General features: G+C 45.1%; 1 protein-coding gene across 1 annotated transcript in view; it reads left to right on the top strand.

The window, feature by feature from the left end:
* The window catches only part of GADL1 (glutamate decarboxylase like 1), a 121,839-nt gene that overhangs the window by 60,650 nt on the left and 43,299 nt on the right, over positions 1–17,890 (top strand). The window contains exons 13-14 of the mRNA XM_030551005.1: positions 3,587–3,638; positions 6,910–6,999. Coding sequence (XP_030406865.1) covers positions 3,587–3,638; positions 6,910–6,999 — 142 coding nt within the window. The remainder of the gene's footprint in view (positions 1–3,586; positions 3,639–6,909; positions 7,000–17,890) is intronic.

The raw sequence follows: 17,890 nt of genomic DNA, 5'->3' as shown, positions 1-17,890 counted from the left end.
GAAAGAATTGATGGGAAAAAATTCTCACTGCGATGCTACAATAGCAGGAAACCTCTTCCTTCAATACTTGGAGCAACAGCCCAATACTGACCCCTCTGAACTGCTGTTGATGAAACAACTCCATGATCACACAGTGAAGAAGAGAACCTTTCATCTAAAACAACGCAAACTGTCAGATTTTTTTCCAGGTATTATAAATGCGAGTGCTGCTGTACCTACCACTATGCTATGTACTGTACTTTCTGCATATCACGTGTTGTTACCATTAGTATTGCTGTTATAACTTCAGATCATTTCTGCATTTTTTTAAAACTGATACTCTTTACTAGAAGTAATGGTTTGTGTACACTGTAAATAAGGAAGGAGGTTATGTTTTAATGCTTTGTAATGATTATCATTTTTGCATTTTTTTTAAATTGTACTCTTTGTGATGTTGTGTGTACATAAGCTAGAGATGGTAACCTGTGTAACATTAAACAGACTTTGTAGACCAGTGTTTATCAACCTAGTGTCAGAACAGACTTAGGAGGTTGCAAGTACAGAGCCAGTATTAGGGGATGGCAAGCAAGGCAATTGCCTGGGACCTCACGCCACAGGCCTCCGGGAAGCTAAGTTACATGCTTCAGCCAGTGATGAGCTCCCGAAATCCTAATAACCAATTCCCTACAGGGTCCTCGGTGGCACTTTGGTGGGAGGATGGTCTTAACTCGCTCCGTTTTTTTCGGTGGTGGGTCCTTCACCCGGAATGAGTGAAGACACACCCCTCCACCCGCTGCCGAAGTGCCACTGAAGACCCGGTAGGGAATCACATGGTGAGTACAAGCCCCACGTGCCCGTCTCCCCCCCATCCAACCCCAACCCAACCCACGTCCTACCCCCGACTGCCACGCTCAGAACCTGCAACCCATCAAGCCCCGCTCACTCCTTGTTCCCTCACCACCCCCTCCTGAGACCAGGGGTGAAAGTAAGTCCAGTGACTTACCGGTACACTGGGGCCAGCTCTGGCCTGCAGAAAGGGTGGGGCCTAGGGCAGAGGGATGTGGCTGGGGGAGTCAGAGCCAGCCCCAGCCCACCCTGTAAGGTAAGTGCTGCCGCCGCCACCCCTCCCAGCCCGCCCCCCCCCATGGTAGCAGCAGCAGCAGCCTTGGGCTCTGAGGGCTATTTAAAGGGCCTGGGGCTCCCCTGCTTCTACTACCCCAGCCCTGTAAATAGCCACGGGAGCCCTGGGGAAGTGTAGGGGCTCCCGTGGCTATTTAAAGGACCAGGGCAGCAGAGACAACTGGAGCACCAGACTTTTTAAATAGACCTCAGGGCCCCGCAGCCGTACCCCAGGGCTCCAGCAGTGCGGCTCTGGTGGCAATTTAAAGGGCCTGGGACAGGACGGTCCCATGGACCAGACTTTGCCCAACTGCTGGGCCCTTTAATAACTGGTTCCACATCGGCTTCTAAATTTAAAACCAGTTCTTGCGAACTGGCTCCAGCTCACCACTGGCTTCAGCCCCAGGTGCAGGGTTCCAGCTGTCAGCTGTGGGCAGCAAGGCTCGGTCTGTCAGTTGTAATTTAAAATCTGATCCTAGCCTGAAATAATCCAATAGTTTAAATTTTCTAGCAGTGATGTCTCAGGCAAGGCCTGACTCAAGTGGCCTAAGGGGAAAAAGGGTTTTAAGTGTCCTAAACATTCCCTAAACCTGCCAGGGTTGCTCCTTCTAACTTCAGCAACTGCTCCTACCCTTTCCCGCAGAAAATCAAATACTGGGTGACTTGATTACACGCTCCCTCTCCTTATTACAGTTATGCTGATCCAGTTAGGGCACAGAAACAATACTATGTGGCTAAGGTGACTATTTGCACAGCAGTAAGAGAGCATAACAAATACAGGCAGTGAACAACTTTCAAAGAGCTCATATACAAAAAAATTTCAGCCTGAATAGTTTGAACAATTATGAATAACAGTTGAAATGCTGAACAATTCACAAACAGGAAAAAAAGCCAAAATGTGGATGAAGTGTTCACAATGAATACTTTAACCATCTCTACTCTTGGTGCATTACCCCCAGAGCCAGTTGGAAAAACTTTGATGGAACCATATTGAACTGGAATATGCAGTTCTTTGAAATTCAAACATGTCGCAAAATCAGGTTGATTTTACCACTGTTTCATTTCAGAAGAAAAATGTGGAAAAAGGTTCAGACAGTAGTGAGATGTCTCATTTCAACATTTTTTGGAACAAAATATTTAGATTTTTTTGTTTTGAAATTACCTTGTTTTAATTTTTTTTAATGTTGTATTATAATACAAAACACCCAATGTTGCAAAGTTTTGATTTAATCAAAATGAAATGTTTTGATTGACCTAAAACAATTTTTTTTTGTTTTTTCCTTTGTGGAGAATTTTAAAATGTTTTCATTATAATTTGGAACAAAGCTGAGCTTTGAAATCCTTTGCAAAATGGAATTTGTGTCTTCCACACACAGCTCCAATTACTATCTTTGACTAGAGATGGAACTGAACTGCAAACTTTAGATCCACACCCAAAGTCTTCTGAAAGTCAGATGGGGTGAAATCCACCCTTTTCGGTTTACAATTCTGTAGAGATCTGTGCCTGCTGTAACAATTGGGTCAAGATCCAAATATTTCTGTAATTTGAGGTTTTTTTGGATCCAGGATTTTGGTTCAGATCTATTTTCGCTTATTATATTAGTGTATTTCTGCTGCTGGTGAAAGAGAAGAAAATTTTCTTTTAATGCACACCTATTGGAGAATACCCAGGGATTATTGTGCATCAGTGACATATATTGTTGTGTAAAAGTGGAACTGTGAGGACACTGGGAGTTGTTGAGAGAGATGCCCTGTGCAGCAGGGCATGCTGCTAAAGAATAGGAGAGAGTCAAAGAATTGGGGGCAGTGGCAGGGCTGAGAGAAATGTCAGAAGTAGGCAGTGAAGTGAAATGAAATAGCAGCACAGAGCTCTCAGTTGTGGAACAGAAAGTGAGTTATTAGTGGAGAACAACTCAGGCGTTGTCTATACTAGCAACTTATAACTAGCAACTTTGTATAACTGCATTGTTCCGGGGTGTGGAAAATCTGTACCCCTGAGCGACATAGTTATAGTGACCTAACTCCCAGTGTAGACAGCACTATGTCGATGGGAAACCTCTCATCAGCACAGCTACTGCCTCTCGGTGTGGTGGAGTACCAACACTGTCGATGTAGATAGTGTCTCCACTAAGCACTACAGCAGAACAGCTATATGGCTGCAGCATTTTAAGTGTAAACAAGCCCTCAGTGTTGGAAAAGGGAGCTATATCGGTGAATCCATGCAGACAATTCTAATACAGGTAGGCCCAATTTCTGCTCTCAATGAAAGTGGGCAGCATTTGGTCTACACCATCACTCACTGCTTGGCTCCAGTCTTTACTTATTTTCAGGAGCTGGTTATCCCATTAACTGTTGTATTTTCACAGCAGGTAGAAACTATTTTAAAACTCTGCTATTAAGAAATCTAGACATGTTCAAGACAATTTTTTGCTATCTGCATATCCTATATTTTTGTTACATCTTATAAACATTGTATGTTTACTTGCAGATACCTAGTAGATGAAATTAAGAAAAGAGAAGGATTCCAGCTTCTGTTGGAGGTAGGTGACTATAGAACTGAGTTTGTTTTTTGTCAAATGCCAGTCTGTATTTTGGGTGCTTATTTAAATAAACTTGGTAAATTGCTGATGCACAGAAGTGTTAAACCACATCATATTGTCCATATTTCACATAATCAGTCTGTCCATTTCCCTTGCTTCCGGGGTTGTGTAGGCATTGGGACCTATGGCTTGAGTAATCCCATGTATGGCAATGGGTAGGGTTGCAAAAGGAGCACCCATGCTAGAGCTGGTTGGAATTTTTCAGTTAAAACTTCTGTCCTGAGAGTGAACTCTTCTTCATTTAAAATAAATAAATAAATAAAATAAAACACCTCCTTCACCATTTCCCCTGCACTCCCAAATTTCCAGTGTAGAACAACTGGCACTTTTCAACCAGCTCTACTGATAACTTTTTTTCCCTTCCAATTTACTCCATGGCAAAGTAAGTTGATGAAGATCCTGTTTGCAGAGAATGTGCTGAGCAGCAGGGGTCTCCGCTCCTGCCCCTGCTCAGCAATTTGGCCAATGAGATCAGTACCTGGGGACATTGAGGAGGGGAGTCTATTTAGAGGAACCTTCAGAATGTGTGTGTGTGTGTGTGTGTGTGTGTGTGTGTGTGTGTGGAGCAGCAATGGGAGAAGGAGCAGAGTAGACAGGAAGATGGGGAGTAACACAATAGTGGAAGCATAGGGGGAGAAAAAAGGGGCAGGAGGAGGAAGGGGGCAGCAGACACATGAAGAGCAAAAGGGTAGAAAGAAAATTAAAAAAACAAGTGAATTGTTTAAAATTGAAATGTGGGCTTATACTTGTGCTTTAACTATCATGGTTGGAGTGGAAGCTGAAAGAAACTGAAAACATATTTTTTTCCCAGTAAACTTCTGCTAATTTGGAGAGAGCACACGGGTTGGCGGGGGGATTATCCTGGGTAACAGGGGGTTCTGGGGAAGGTTTTGTGGCCTGTCTCAAGCATGTTTGAGTGCCAAGGTGTCCTGGAATTTGTAGTCAAGAACAACTGGTTGGAATTGTAAACAACTCAGCAGCAATATGTGCTGGGAAAGGGAAGGCAGGGATGTGAAATAGCTCAGGAAAGAGATCAGATTTAATGTGGGGTCCTCTACAGAGTGAAAAACCTAGAGAGAGCAGCCATAGCTTCTGGTGAGCCCCTCCAGTAAGGGGGTACCATGAGTATGGGTGGGGCTGTGGGAAGGAGGAACAGATGGGAAGAGGCCTGCAGAAGAAGAATAATCCTAAGGCAAGGTAAGCTGCCCATTTGGGAAAAGGCTGCCAGTGACCCAGAAGTGTCAGTCCTGCACCGAGGGTGAAGGTTTAGGTTTGTGCAAGGAAGCCCATGAAGGAAACTATCTGGTGCAAAAGAGCCTGATGGTGGGATTGGGCAGTTGCTTATTGTTTAGAGGCCCCAGGCTGGGACTTTTAGAGAATGTGGGAGAAAAGCTTTGCCTTCACTTGCTGCATGAAGGGATAAGTTTGTTCAGACACTGAGGGAGGGATTGGAAACTATGTGAAAAATGGCTAAGTGGAGCCAGTTTTTCTTGGACTGCTGTTGACTCTGGAAAGGTAGAGTTTTCCTCACATAGCCAGAGGGTTCACCTACCCAGTGAATGAAGGGAAACTGAGGCATGCTGCATCTGATGAAGTGAAGATAAGCCACTGACTGCATGCACCCTCTGCCCTGAAACAGAACTGAGATTGAAACCCCATATTAGCCAGCTAGCTCTTCAGCTCATGAGGAAACTACTGCATGTCTGGGACTTGATCTAATCTTATTAGAGAAATATGGGACTTTTAGAGCTGAACTTCATTTCATTCTTTGGCAGCAGGTGGCAAGTCTGCTGATCTCTTCCTGCTGCTGCTGATAATATTCTCCTTGCTGATCAAAGAATGTGTTAAATGCAGTTTAAAGTGAAGCAGCGAATATAAATAGGTCCCAGTGCCCTTTCATGAAATAATTTGGCATGGTCTAGGTCGTCTGCATTCGCTTGGGAGGAGGCCTGGGACTACCAGCAGTGTTTGCATTGGGGTAAATGATGGTGTGATCTAGCTATTTTCGTCCCTCTTTCAACATTTGTTCCTTCATTTTCAGCCAGCATCAGTGGGTATAGTAGGGTTTAGTAGTGGGGAGGTATGTTCTAATCCTCTCTGTCTTTTGCCCCATATAAGTAGAGCTCTGAATTGCAAAGACATGGCAGGTCACCATTAAGGCGGTGGAGTTTTTTTGGGAAGTTTAAATAGGACTGGGATGCATTAACTGTTTATCTAGATTGTGCTATGTGTCCTTCATTTGTCCCAAAAAAACCTGGGCAGAATCTGTAGGTGCCTATTGGGAAAATTTGTGAATCCTACACGCAGAATCCTCAGAAGTATGAAGTGTCCTAATTTTAACCAACCATGAATGGTCATTGCTGTGAGTCTCCCAACAAAAACAAGCTCTGAATTGAGCATAAAACGTAAGAGAGATACTCAGGAGCCGGATGGAGAAGTGGAGTCTTTGTTTGTTCCGGTCATATTCAGAAATTTTGAGAGAATATCTCCTGGACAGGACATGTACATCACTCCAAGGAGTTTGGGACTCTTCTTAAAAGCATAGAATCCTGGCCTTAGGTCCATCATTATACTGTATGAGTACCAGGCAGTCAAAAAAATTGCCATTATAAGGTTGTTTTTAAATGAATAATAGGGTTTTCTGAAACCAAATTTTTCCGATTTTTTTAAATTATTATTGATGAAATTTCAAATTTTTTCCCCTTGAAATGAAAAATTAAGGAAAAATCAAAATATAAGTTTTAATTTTGAAATTGTGCTAAAATGCCCACCTTCTCTCTGCTTCCCTTCCCTCCTCCTTTATCCCACTGGAAAAGGAAGGTAGGGGTGTGTGTGTGTGTGTGTGTGTGTGTGTGTGTGTGTGTGTGTGTGTGTGTGTATAAGAACTTGAAGACTAGCCTTCCCATCCAGTGAGAGGGTGGGGGGAAAGCAGGGCTAGGCATAGGCATTATAGAGGAGTAATGGGGGTGAAAAAATATAAAAGTCAGCATTTGGGGTTTTTACTACGGCAACTAAACAAAAGCCCCTTCAATCCGATGAGTGATGTGTTTTTTTGTTTGGTGGTTTTTTTTTTTTATGAAACATTTCTAAAACTCAAACATTTTAGCTGAAAATTTTCACAGAACTATAATAGAACTCTTTGACCTGCTCTTGTGAATATGATGTGACATAAGTGAGAGAGAAATAAGCAATCATTTTTTCTCTTACTCAGCCAGAGTATGCGAACATTTGCTTTTGGTACATTCCATCAAGCTTAAGAAAAATGAAAGAAGGACCTGAGTTCTGGGAGAAGCTCCATCAGGTGAGTAGTACATGTATGGCTTACTGGTTTATTATGATTATCCCTTCTGCCAGGAAGAAGGAGAAATAGCTCCTGGATGTGCCCACCATTAACCCATCAATAGAATGTTGTTTAATCCGTAGATAGATGATACTAGGATTTCTAAGTTTATTATGCTCTCTTTTTAGACAAGGCTAAGTTTTTCTTCTTAATGTAACAAAAGCAGACATTATGCAAGTATTCAGTTTACTATCAAAATTGTTAGCGGATGATGGAGTGGAGAGAAGAGAAACAGTCTTGTCTGTATCTGTTGTCTAGACAGAGCGTTCATTACCTATTTCATACACGTAACATTGTCCTTGGGACTTGTCTTGCATTATCAGTGGATAATGTAAGGGAAGAAGTGTTTAAGAATACATTTCTGATGTTAAGCAACCCATAAAAGGAAGTAGGACTAGAAAAAATTAATGGTGAACGTTTTGGTAACTTTTTGTCAGTCATAGAAAATTAACTATGAAATTGGACTAAATTCTTTGATCAGAGTAAATTAACTACAGAGGAGCCTACAGTTAAGATTAATTAGAAAAGTAATAGAAACTGTGATATTTGTGTATTATTGAATAAGAAACTCTGAAACAAAGTGAGCCAAGCCGATTGTTGGTGGATGGCTTGTTCTGCTTTTCCTTTTAACACACTAACTAGGCAGTAGAAATGCGAGGTGGAGTGAGGATATATAAATCCTAGACACAGCTAGGAAATCTTTTCTGTAGAGCCCAACTCTCTTCTCCCAATTGTGCTCACAACACAAAAAGACCCCCTTTGAATTAAAGCAGGATACTTCTGTCTTCGGGGATGAGATCTTCTCTCCCCCAAATACTCTTATTGTAATAAATAAATAAATAAATATTACTTAACACTTATACAAGCCACATAAGCAAAAATGGGTCAGATACTCAGCTGGTGTAAGTCAGCAGAGCTCCATTGACTGCAACAGAGCTATGCTGTTTTACATCAGCTGAGGATCTGGCCCATGGCCCCTGCTCTAAGAAGCTTATAAAGTATGTTAGGTGCTCTATGGCCCCAAGCAGAGTGGGGGAAAAAAGAGAGGTTTCCATATTCCGTATTGCAAGATGCCGCACGTGTTGGGTCAGATCATGCGAACCCCTTATTGCAAGATGCTTCCTCTCCCCTCCATACACAACTGTCAATGGCCTCTCACTGTAACAGTGCCTGTGCCCCTCAGGGGTCAAGACTCTGAAAACGGGGCAGGGAGGAGCATAGAAGAGGGGAGGTGATGGCCCCCCACCTTTCTCTGTGCCCACTTATGTAGAAGGGCTGGCGCACTAGGGAGGAGGGAAGGTGGGTAGAGATGGAATAGAGGGAGCACCTTACCGCACACGGAGAATGCCTTCCTGAATCTCCCCAGTGCTGCCCCTGGAGCAGTGCAGCTCCACTCACCACCTATCAGGGCTGTGGTGTAAATACACCTCTACCTTGGTATAACACTGTCCTTGGGATCTAAAAAATCTTACCACATTTAGGTGAAACCGTGTTATATTGAACTTGCTTTGATCTGCCGGAGCGCACAGCGCCACCCCCCCGGAGCGCTGCTTTACCACGTTATATCTGAATTCGTGCTATATCGGGTGGCGTTATATCGAGGTAATGGTGTACCACAACGTATCCCATTCTGTTAGCTTTGTCAAGTTAGCTTTTATAAGGTTGGCATGGAACTCTGCATCCCAGTAGAAGGTAGGTTGTAGGAAAGGATTTGAAGGAAGAAAGGGAGTTTCTGTACAAAGGAAGGGAAGAGTGTTTTCCTTCGCCTTCCCAATAATCCAGGGGGCAGCTCTGTGGTTATTTTATTTCTCCATCCACAGCACTGGAGGGGGGGGTGGCAAATGTGGGACACAAAGTGCAACAGGGACTCGCAGTGAGAGAGAGAAGCAGAAAAGAATATAGCCGAAAGATTCAAACACCTGGGGGTTAATGTCTTTAACATTAGTATAATTTAGTTCCATGATTCAATGTTGTTGATTTAAATAATTTATAATAATTAATCCATTAATTAATAATAAACTAATTAGTAAAAAGGTGAAAGAAAAGAGTGTAGTAAGGAGTGCAATCCTTGCCAAGATATTTCAGACCTAGATAGCTGAAGATTTAAGAGGCTTGTTGCATCATGTCATCGTTATTCAGTGTGGAGATGTATACGATTTCCTTCTTAACTGCTGGCACTTCCTGAATATCTTCATTCTTTCACTAAAATGAGCATTAAAAAAATTAATATACAATATGTCTTTTCATACCATGCTTAAACACAGTAATTATTCCATTTAAACAAAGATCAGTCATCTAATTTTTTGATGATCTGCAAGTCTGTGAATAATTGTGAGGATGTATGTTAGAAATTCCTTGTGCTGTTCTTTGATTTATTACACTGCATATTCAGCAATAGAACTCAGAATTGTACACTGTTTTCTAAGGTTATTTATGTTTAGTGCTTGTGACAGATGCTAAGCTAACAGCACTGGGACCAAATCCTCAGCCTTGCTAAGGTGACTTTCTGCCATTAGAGTGATGCCAAGTAACCTTAAAGCTTCCCTGCACTTTGACTTTACTCCAGACTTCATGGCCCACATGGTGCAGGGCATGTGTCAAAACTGGCGGAATCCATGGTGGGATCTGATTATGATGTCACAGCTATTGTTGTCTTGCACAACCTGTTATCTCTGTCAACACATTTTTCCATTTAATGCTTACTGTAAATTTGTACAGAATATAAAACTAGAATGCAGGCTCCTATTAAAGCAAAAATCTGTGGGTGGGTGGAGGAGGAGGAGGAGGGTGAATGCACTTTCTATACCACTAGAAGCAAATGTGATACTGCCAACAGTAGATATTCATCGGCGTGTATACTGGGGCATTTTAAAGAGCAGAAGACAATGATGGTGGAGGGGAAAAATAAGGTCAGATGTTAGTAATGTAGTGGATATGGGTTTTATTTGGAGCATTCAGCACTGCACCATAAAAGAGTAAAATATTTTCAAGAGTACAGTAACTAGAGGTCCCACTGAAAACCAGGGCCCCATTGTGCTAGGACTTGTACACATGCACAGTGAGAGAGAGTCCTTGTTCTAAAGAGCTTATATCACCTTAAATGCCTCTTGAGTGCCTGGCACACAGCACAAACGTGCGAGCAAACTACAGGTTCAAACCAAATGCTTTAAACAAGATTCTGAAAAAGTAAAGGAAGATGATAGGAGGGATTTCTTTCTTGGGCTTATAAAAAAAATAAGTGGAGCATCCTGGTAAATGGGAAGCTTTTGTTACAATCAGATAGGAAATTAGCGTGGATCTGAGTATGCTTCGTGCTGCAAAATAAGGGAAATTGCTTCTAACCTGGAATTGATGCAACTCATTGGATAAAGCGACATGCCTTGAATAGCTTTGTTAGTACTGTACATGTCCCCTGGTGGGTTTTTTTCCTGCTCATTCTTGTACAAATGCCCTGTAAATAGGTACAATTTAAAACAAAGGGAGCCAATGGAATATAAAGCTAATTAAAGACATGATGAAGAAAGAAAACTGTGGTGCTTCTTACCATGTGGGAGGGGGAAGGGAAAGGAAAGTGGAAATTTTAAGCCAGCCCCCTCTGCACTTCAGATGGTATCGTTTCATAACTACAAATATCCATGTGTATTTGTGTCCATAAAGGAGTCAAATTCAGGCCCCACCATGGCTCTGTTTGCAGGGCCCCAGCAGCACAGAGGAAGGAAACTGGCTCCATCACTGTAGCTGGGGATTCCTGCTGCATGAGCGAATCCCCACAAGGCACAGAAATTGCATAGCTGGTTCCTCGTCATGCCACCCCTGCAGCCTCCTGTCCAGGGATGTGTTGGGGAGGAGAAGGGGTTTGTCGGGGTGCAGCTGGAGCATGTTGCATTCCAGCGCTCCTCCACTGACCAATGACCTTGCCAGCTGGTATAGTTTAGAGGAGATTGCAGGCTACTCCAAACTCTGCTGGTCCTGGGACAAGCATAAAACCAGCACCAAGAAAAGGGAGCAGTAACTTTCTTCTGGTTGATTTCCTGTTCTACTGACCCATTGGAATCTGTGCTCAGAAGAGGATATGGGCCATAACTTTATGTATTCATGTAGGATGATATTTATTCCAGTGCAGGGAACCAATGGAACATACTAAGCCCATAAGGCCGGATTTAAGTGATGTAACTGACCTCGTGGTGGGTCCTTTGCACTGGGGTGAATTTCATCTATATTGTATTTCTAAACAATATATATTAGAGCATCATATTCCTGTCATGTCAGTATGGCTTCTATACAACATTATTTTAGTTCTGATACTGGCCTTTCAGTCTGAAAGTTGATTTGGATTTTGCCTTTTTGTGTTTGGATGTTGTCCTTTATAGGATTTTTTGGTCAAGTTTTACAAACGTTAGTTTGATTATATTTCAATGACCAGAAGGCAAAGCATTTTATGAGTGTAAGATACTTTTTCTGCATTCGTATGTAGTTGTGCTATAAAACCTGAACCTTGGTGTGTCATTTCCCCCTTTATCCAGACTAACTCCTTCCCCACTTCTACCCACCCTTGGAGGAAAACATGTTTCTGATCAGCTGATAGCTAGGTTGGTAAAAGAGCCTGTCACACGAGTAGTGTTCTGATACATTTATAGACTGAAAAGCTGTCTATCAATGCAGAAATGTAAGGCCGTTGAAATAGAGTTGCCTTGGCAACTTCTGAGTCTTGTAGTACTAATCAAATACAAATCAAGGGCCCAATTGTGCACACCCAAAATATCCATTGACTGTAATAGGAATTTTGAGCAGGCAAGAAATGCAGGATCTAGAATAATCTGGACGGCTAATATTTGCCCCTTCATTATTTATCTTAGGACAGCAACAAATTAATGACATAGTTAACAACTGCTACCTTAAACAAGAAGGGCCAGTCTTTATACAGCCAAATGGCCCCTGTAAGTTTTGTCTGCATATGGTTTGCAGGATTTGGGCTTAGAGTGTTGTCTCTTTTACCCCATTAGTCTCTTGGTATGATACTTTACATTTCCCTTTTCCTCATTAAGATATTGACTTAAAAAATGTGTACTTCGGGAGAGTAGGTGTTGCAGTCCTAATTCTGTAAACCCTTGTTTACACGAGTAATTCTTAATCTCAGCAAAGCATCATGGGCTGTAGAATCAGTCTGTGTGAGCCAATGAATCCCCATATAAGGACTCATCCAACTCCCATTAAAATAAATGGAGAGATTTGCACTGAAATCCATGGGAGTTGGATTGACCCAATAGTCATGGCTATGATGGATTGGGAGTTGCTCTATAATAATTAATATTAATATTGTTTGTCGGAGTGTTTTCTGTATGACTATAATAGTTTAATGCCATTGGAGAATGTCTGCAAAACAGGCAGGAAAGGAAAGAACGTCTCAAGATAAGCCACTCCTTCACTTGAGACTTGTTAAGGGACAATGTCAGGACTACTAGCTTTAAAGGGTATGTCTGTACTGGCAGAGTTACCTTGCTGGCAGTTACAGTGCCGCTCAGAGAGCGCTGAAGGGAAACCGCTGTTGTGTGTTCACACTGTCAGCTGCCTGTGCAATAGCATGTTCATACTTGCAGTGGTGTTTGGAGTGGGCAGCTGGGTAGCTCCCACAGAGCATCTCTTCCTCTTCTGCCGCTAAGAGTTGGGGGAAGGAGAGGGAGCGGGTCGCAGGGCATCCTGGGTTCTGTCCCAATGCCCCGTGATGTATTGCTTCGCATCCCAGCAATCTCTGTGCTTCCGTCTGCAATTGGCGCCATCTTTCAACAGTTTGTGTACTGCGCGCTCTGCCTCTTTGGTGTGCAGGAATGGATCTCGCACTGTTGACCAATTTGCTGCTCGCTCTTACTAACATCATGAGTAGCAGTGGAGTTATTCCTTAACTTACAAAGGCAAGAGCAGTTCAACATTGATCTTACCATGCGTAGTAACTACAACACGAGATTGCCTGCGGCATTCACTGATGTGCTGACCACACTGGAACAACAGTTTTGGGCTCGGGAAATGAGCAGAGAATGGTGGAATCACATTGTCATGCACATCTGGGGCCTTGGCTACACTTGGAGGTCTGCAGTGCTGGGAGTTACAGCTGTCTTCGTACAGCTGTGTAGGGAAAGCGCTGGAGTGTGGCCACACTGATGTCTACCAGCACTGCAGTGTGGCCACATTTGCAGCATTTGCAGCGCTGTTGGGAGTGGTGCATTATGGGCAGCTATCCCACAGAGCGCCTCATCCCATTTTGGCTCCGTGGGTTGTGGGAAGGTGACGGAAGGGTGCAGGTCATTCTACTTCCTGTCCCAACGCCCTGTGATGCATCGCTTTGCCTCCCAGCAGTCCCTGTTTTTCCGTCCACGTTTGGCACCATTGTGACTCTCCCAATGGTTTCTGTGCAGCGCGATTTCTGTGGGAAATGGAGCCCGAACTGCTGAGGAGTATGCTGATGAGTCTCGCCAGCACATCACATTTGGCACTTGAGCTATTCCTTAAGCTCCAAAGTGATGAGGAGTCCGACGATGATTGCGAGTCGCCTGACGCGTGTGATACGACATTGGTTATGTCTTTCACGGAAATGCTCAGCACCGTGGAACGCCGCTTTTGGGCTCGGGAAACAAGCACTGAGTGGCGGAATCACATTGTCATGGAAGTCTGGGATGACAAGCAGTGGCTGCAGAACTTTCGGATGAGAAAAGCCACTTTCATGGGACTGTGTGCTGAGCTTGCCCCCACCTGCGGCGTGAGGATCCGAGATTGAGAGCTGCCCTGCCGGTGCAGAAGCGGGTGGCTATTGCAATCTGGAAGCTGGCAACTCCAGACAGCTACCGATCAGTCGGGAACGAGTTTGGAGTGGGAAAGTCGACCGTTGGAGTCGTTTTGATGCAAGTTTGCAGGGCCATTAATCGCATCCTGCTAAGAAGAACCGTGACTCTGGGGAACGTGCAGGACATTGTGGATGGCTTTGCACAAATGGGTTTCCCTAACTGTGGAGGGGCAATAGATGGGATGCATATTCCTCTTCTAGCACCACCCCACCTAGCATCCGAGTACATTAATCGGAAGGGGTATTTCTCTGTGGTTTTCCAGATGCTTGTGGATCACCGTGGGTGTTTCATTGACATTAACACAGGCCGGCCTGGAAAGGTGCATGATGCACAAATCTTTCGGAACACTGGCCTGTTCAGGAAGCTGCAGGCAGGGACTTTTTTCCCAGACCGGAAGATCACAGTAGGGGATGTTGAAATGACTGTGGAGTGTGCTTTTGGCCGTTTAAAAGGGCACTGGCGATCTCTATATGGGAAGCTAGACTTGTGGGAAAGCAGCATCCCTGCGGTTATATCCGCGTGCTGTACCCTCCATAATATTTGTGAAGGGAAGGGTGAAACATTCAGTCAGGCATGGACCTCTGAGGTTCAACGCCTGGAGGCTGAATTTGCACAGCCAGAGAGCAGGGCTACTAGAGAGGCCCAGCACAGGGCTTCAAGGATCAGAGATGCCTTGAGGGAGGATTTTGAGGCTGAAAACCAACAGTAATGTTTGGTGCCTTGCATGGGAGTGAAGTGCAGTGGTTGGAATGTTAGTAGGAATCTCTTTTTCCTAAGCTGATTTGCAGTGCCTGTTTCTTTCCTGTTCTAAGGTATCTTTGACTTTCTGCAATAATAAAGACTGTTTTCAAAGCCAAAGAATTCATTTATTGAAAAGAAAATAACTTTATTGACAGACACACAACATTTTGGGAACTTAAAAGGGCAAGGGGGTGGGGTGTGGAACTGTACAGTCACAGGTTTGAATATGTCCTGTCTGGAGTGCTGTGCAATGACTGCTGCACTTCAGGATGCCTATACTGCATGGTGATGGGAGTTGAGTGCCGAGGGTAAGGGTCGTAGTTCTCAGGGCTGGTTGGTGAACATACAGGTGTTGGAGGCAGCTGGTGGAGGTAAGAACCTGGATGCTGGGAAAGGGGGTTTTGAGCTGACATTTGGGCACAAGGGAAAGAGCTTTGGGACGGGGGCGGGGGCGGTGCGGTAGTGCTCTGCCTGCATGGCTACAAGCGCCTGCCTGGATAGAGTCGGCTTGGGGCACCAGGATGCTTATCAGCTGCTTTGTGCTTTTCTTCCTGGCCGCTGCGTTTCTCTGGCGGATCCTGCTTTCCCTTTCCCTCCAGTCTTGCAATTTTTTATTCTCTCTGGCAGAGTGATCCATAACTGTTTGCAGCAGGTCGTCTTTGCTTTTTCGAGGCTTCTTCCGCAGGTTTTGGAGTCTTTGAGCTGCTGTTAACACGGGCAGCTGAGAACTCAGGGTCGTTTGTGGAAAGGAAAAAAAGGCTACAGTTAACAGAGGCAGCATTGTTTATATCTCAGACAGTTATTCCCAGACAGTGAAGGAGTTTACAGTCTTCACTGTAGCATAATTTTCCCATACCAAAGAGAGCGCACATAACCCACAGGAGCCCCGAAATGGTGAGTAAGGGGGACTGATTACTTCATTTGAGCATTTGTGCTGGGGTTTCTGTGCATTGGGGAAAGCAAAGTGCTGCAGGGGGCACCTACAGTGAACACTCTCCCAACATTTTCCACAGGAGTTAATCCTGGAAGATATCTCGCTGCTGTGGGTCACCTGGGAAGCGTAGGAGGATCTTCTACAGCAATGCGGATTCCTCCCTGGTCCCTATGCAGCTTGCCTGTGCGCAGCAATGGTCCCCCCACCCCTCACGGTACAGTGGCGCGGACGCGTTAGCCTGACTGGGACAAGGACCACAGTGGCTCTCCCTATAAACTTGCGCAAGCGCGTTGCCCACGCTCTGGCTGCAACTTTTGAAGAGATTACCGAGGCCGATTATCGCGACGTGATAGACCACATCAATGGGCTATTCCACATCTAGGCATGCATGCATGCAGCCCTAACCCTCCCTCCTCTCCCAAAACATTTCCATCCTGAAAATAAAAGCCGCTTACCGGGAACCCGCTCCTCTGCTTGTCCTTCACCAAGTACCAGCTGCTGCGACTGGCTACCTTCCTCCTGGCTTGAGAAGAGCTCCTGGCTGCATGCCTCCTGGGACTCCGGGGTGTCTCCCCCCACTACAGTAGCCTCACTCTCGGTTTCCTCCTCCCCCACCTCCTCCTCCACCTCCCTCCCCCGCTCTGAAGTGTCCATCGTGGTCCTCGGATTGGCGGTGCGGTCACCGCCAAGTATTGCATCCAGCTCTTTGTAAAAATGACAGGTCTTGGGGGCAGCACCAGAGTGGCGGTTTCCCTCACGGGCTTTGCAAAAGGCACTCTGCAGCTCCTTCGCTTTTAATCCTGCACTGCACCATGTCCCGGTCATGGCCCCTTTCCAGCATGGCCTTTGATATCTGCCCATAGGTATAGTAATTCCTATGGCTGGAGCACAGCTAGGACTACACAGCTTCCTCTCCCCAAACACGATGAGGTCCAGCAACTCGCCATTGCTCCATGCTGGGGCTCGTTTCGCTCGTGGAGGCATGATCACCTGGAAAGATTCACTGATTGCACTCCATACCTGGCTGAGCAAACAGGAAGAGGATTTTTAAAATTCCCGGGGCATTTAAAGGACGGGTCACCTGAGGCCAGGACAGTAGAGTTTGAACTGATGAGCAGAGTGGCTGAACAGGCATTCTGGGATACCTCCGAATACCTCTGGAGGCCAATAACAGTGCTTTTGGTGGCCACACTGGTGGAGCAGTGCTGCATCACCAGCGCTGCAGTCGTTATTCCCCAGGCTGAGGTGGAGTATGTGCAGCACTGTAGCCAGGGAGATACAGCGCTGTATGTGTCTTGCAAGTGTGGATGGTGAGTAAGTTGCAGCGCTGTAAAGCCACCACAAGCGCTGCAACTCTCCAGTGTAGCCAAGGCCTGGGATGATGAGCAGTGGCTGCAGAACTTTTGGATAAGGAAAGCCACATTCATGGGACTGTGTTATGAGCTTGCCCCAGTCCTGTTGTGCAAGGACACGAGAAGGAGAGCTGCCCTATCTTTGGAGAAGTACTTGGCGATTGCACTGTGGAAGCTGGCTACTCCAGACTGCTGCCGATCAGTCACTAACCAGTTTGGAATGGGAAAGTTGACCGTTGGACTCATGTTGATGGAAGTGTGCAGGGCCATTAATCACATCCTGCTCCAAAAGACTTTGACTCTGGGCAACGTGCATGACGTTGTGGATAGCTTTGCATAATTGGGTTTCCCTGACTGCAGGGTGTGTGTGTGTGTGTGTGAGATAGATGACATGCATATTCCAGTTCTGGCACCAGACCACCTAGGCACCGAGTACATTAATCATAAGGAGTATTTCTCTATGGCTCTCCAGACATTTGTGGATCACCATGGGCATTTCATGGACATTAAAGCAGGCTGGTCTGGAAAGGTGCATGACGCATGCATCTTTTGGAACACTGGCCTGTTCAGAAATCTTCAAGCAGGGACTTTCTTCTCAGACCAGAAGATCACCATAGGGGAAGTCGGAATGCCCCTGGTGATCCTGGGAGACCCTGCCTACCCCTTAATGCCGTGGCTTATGAAGCATACACGGGGAACCTTGACAGCAGCAAGGAGCGGTTCAACAACAGGCTGAGCAAGTGCAGAATGACTGAGTGTGATTTTGGCCGTTTAAGGGACCGCTGGTCTGCCTATATGGGAGGCTGGACCTGGCTTATGACAATATTCCTATGCTTATAGCTGTGTGCTGTATGCCCCATAATATTTGTGAAGGGAAGGGTGAAAACTTCACTTAGCGCTGGACCACTGAGGCTCAGCGCCTGGAGGCTGAATTTGGACAGCCAGAGACCAAGTCTATTAGAGGGGTCCAGTGTGGGGCCATAAGGATC

The sequence above is a fragment of the Gopherus evgoodei genome, chromosome 2 (genome assembly GCF_007399415.2).
Source record: "Gopherus evgoodei ecotype Sinaloan lineage chromosome 2, rGopEvg1_v1.p, whole genome shotgun sequence".
In the NCBI taxonomy this organism is placed as follows: domain Eukaryota; kingdom Metazoa; phylum Chordata; order Testudines; family Testudinidae; genus Gopherus; species Gopherus evgoodei.
Note: the sequence above shows the minus strand (reverse complement) of the source record. Positions and strands in the feature narration are given on the sequence as shown.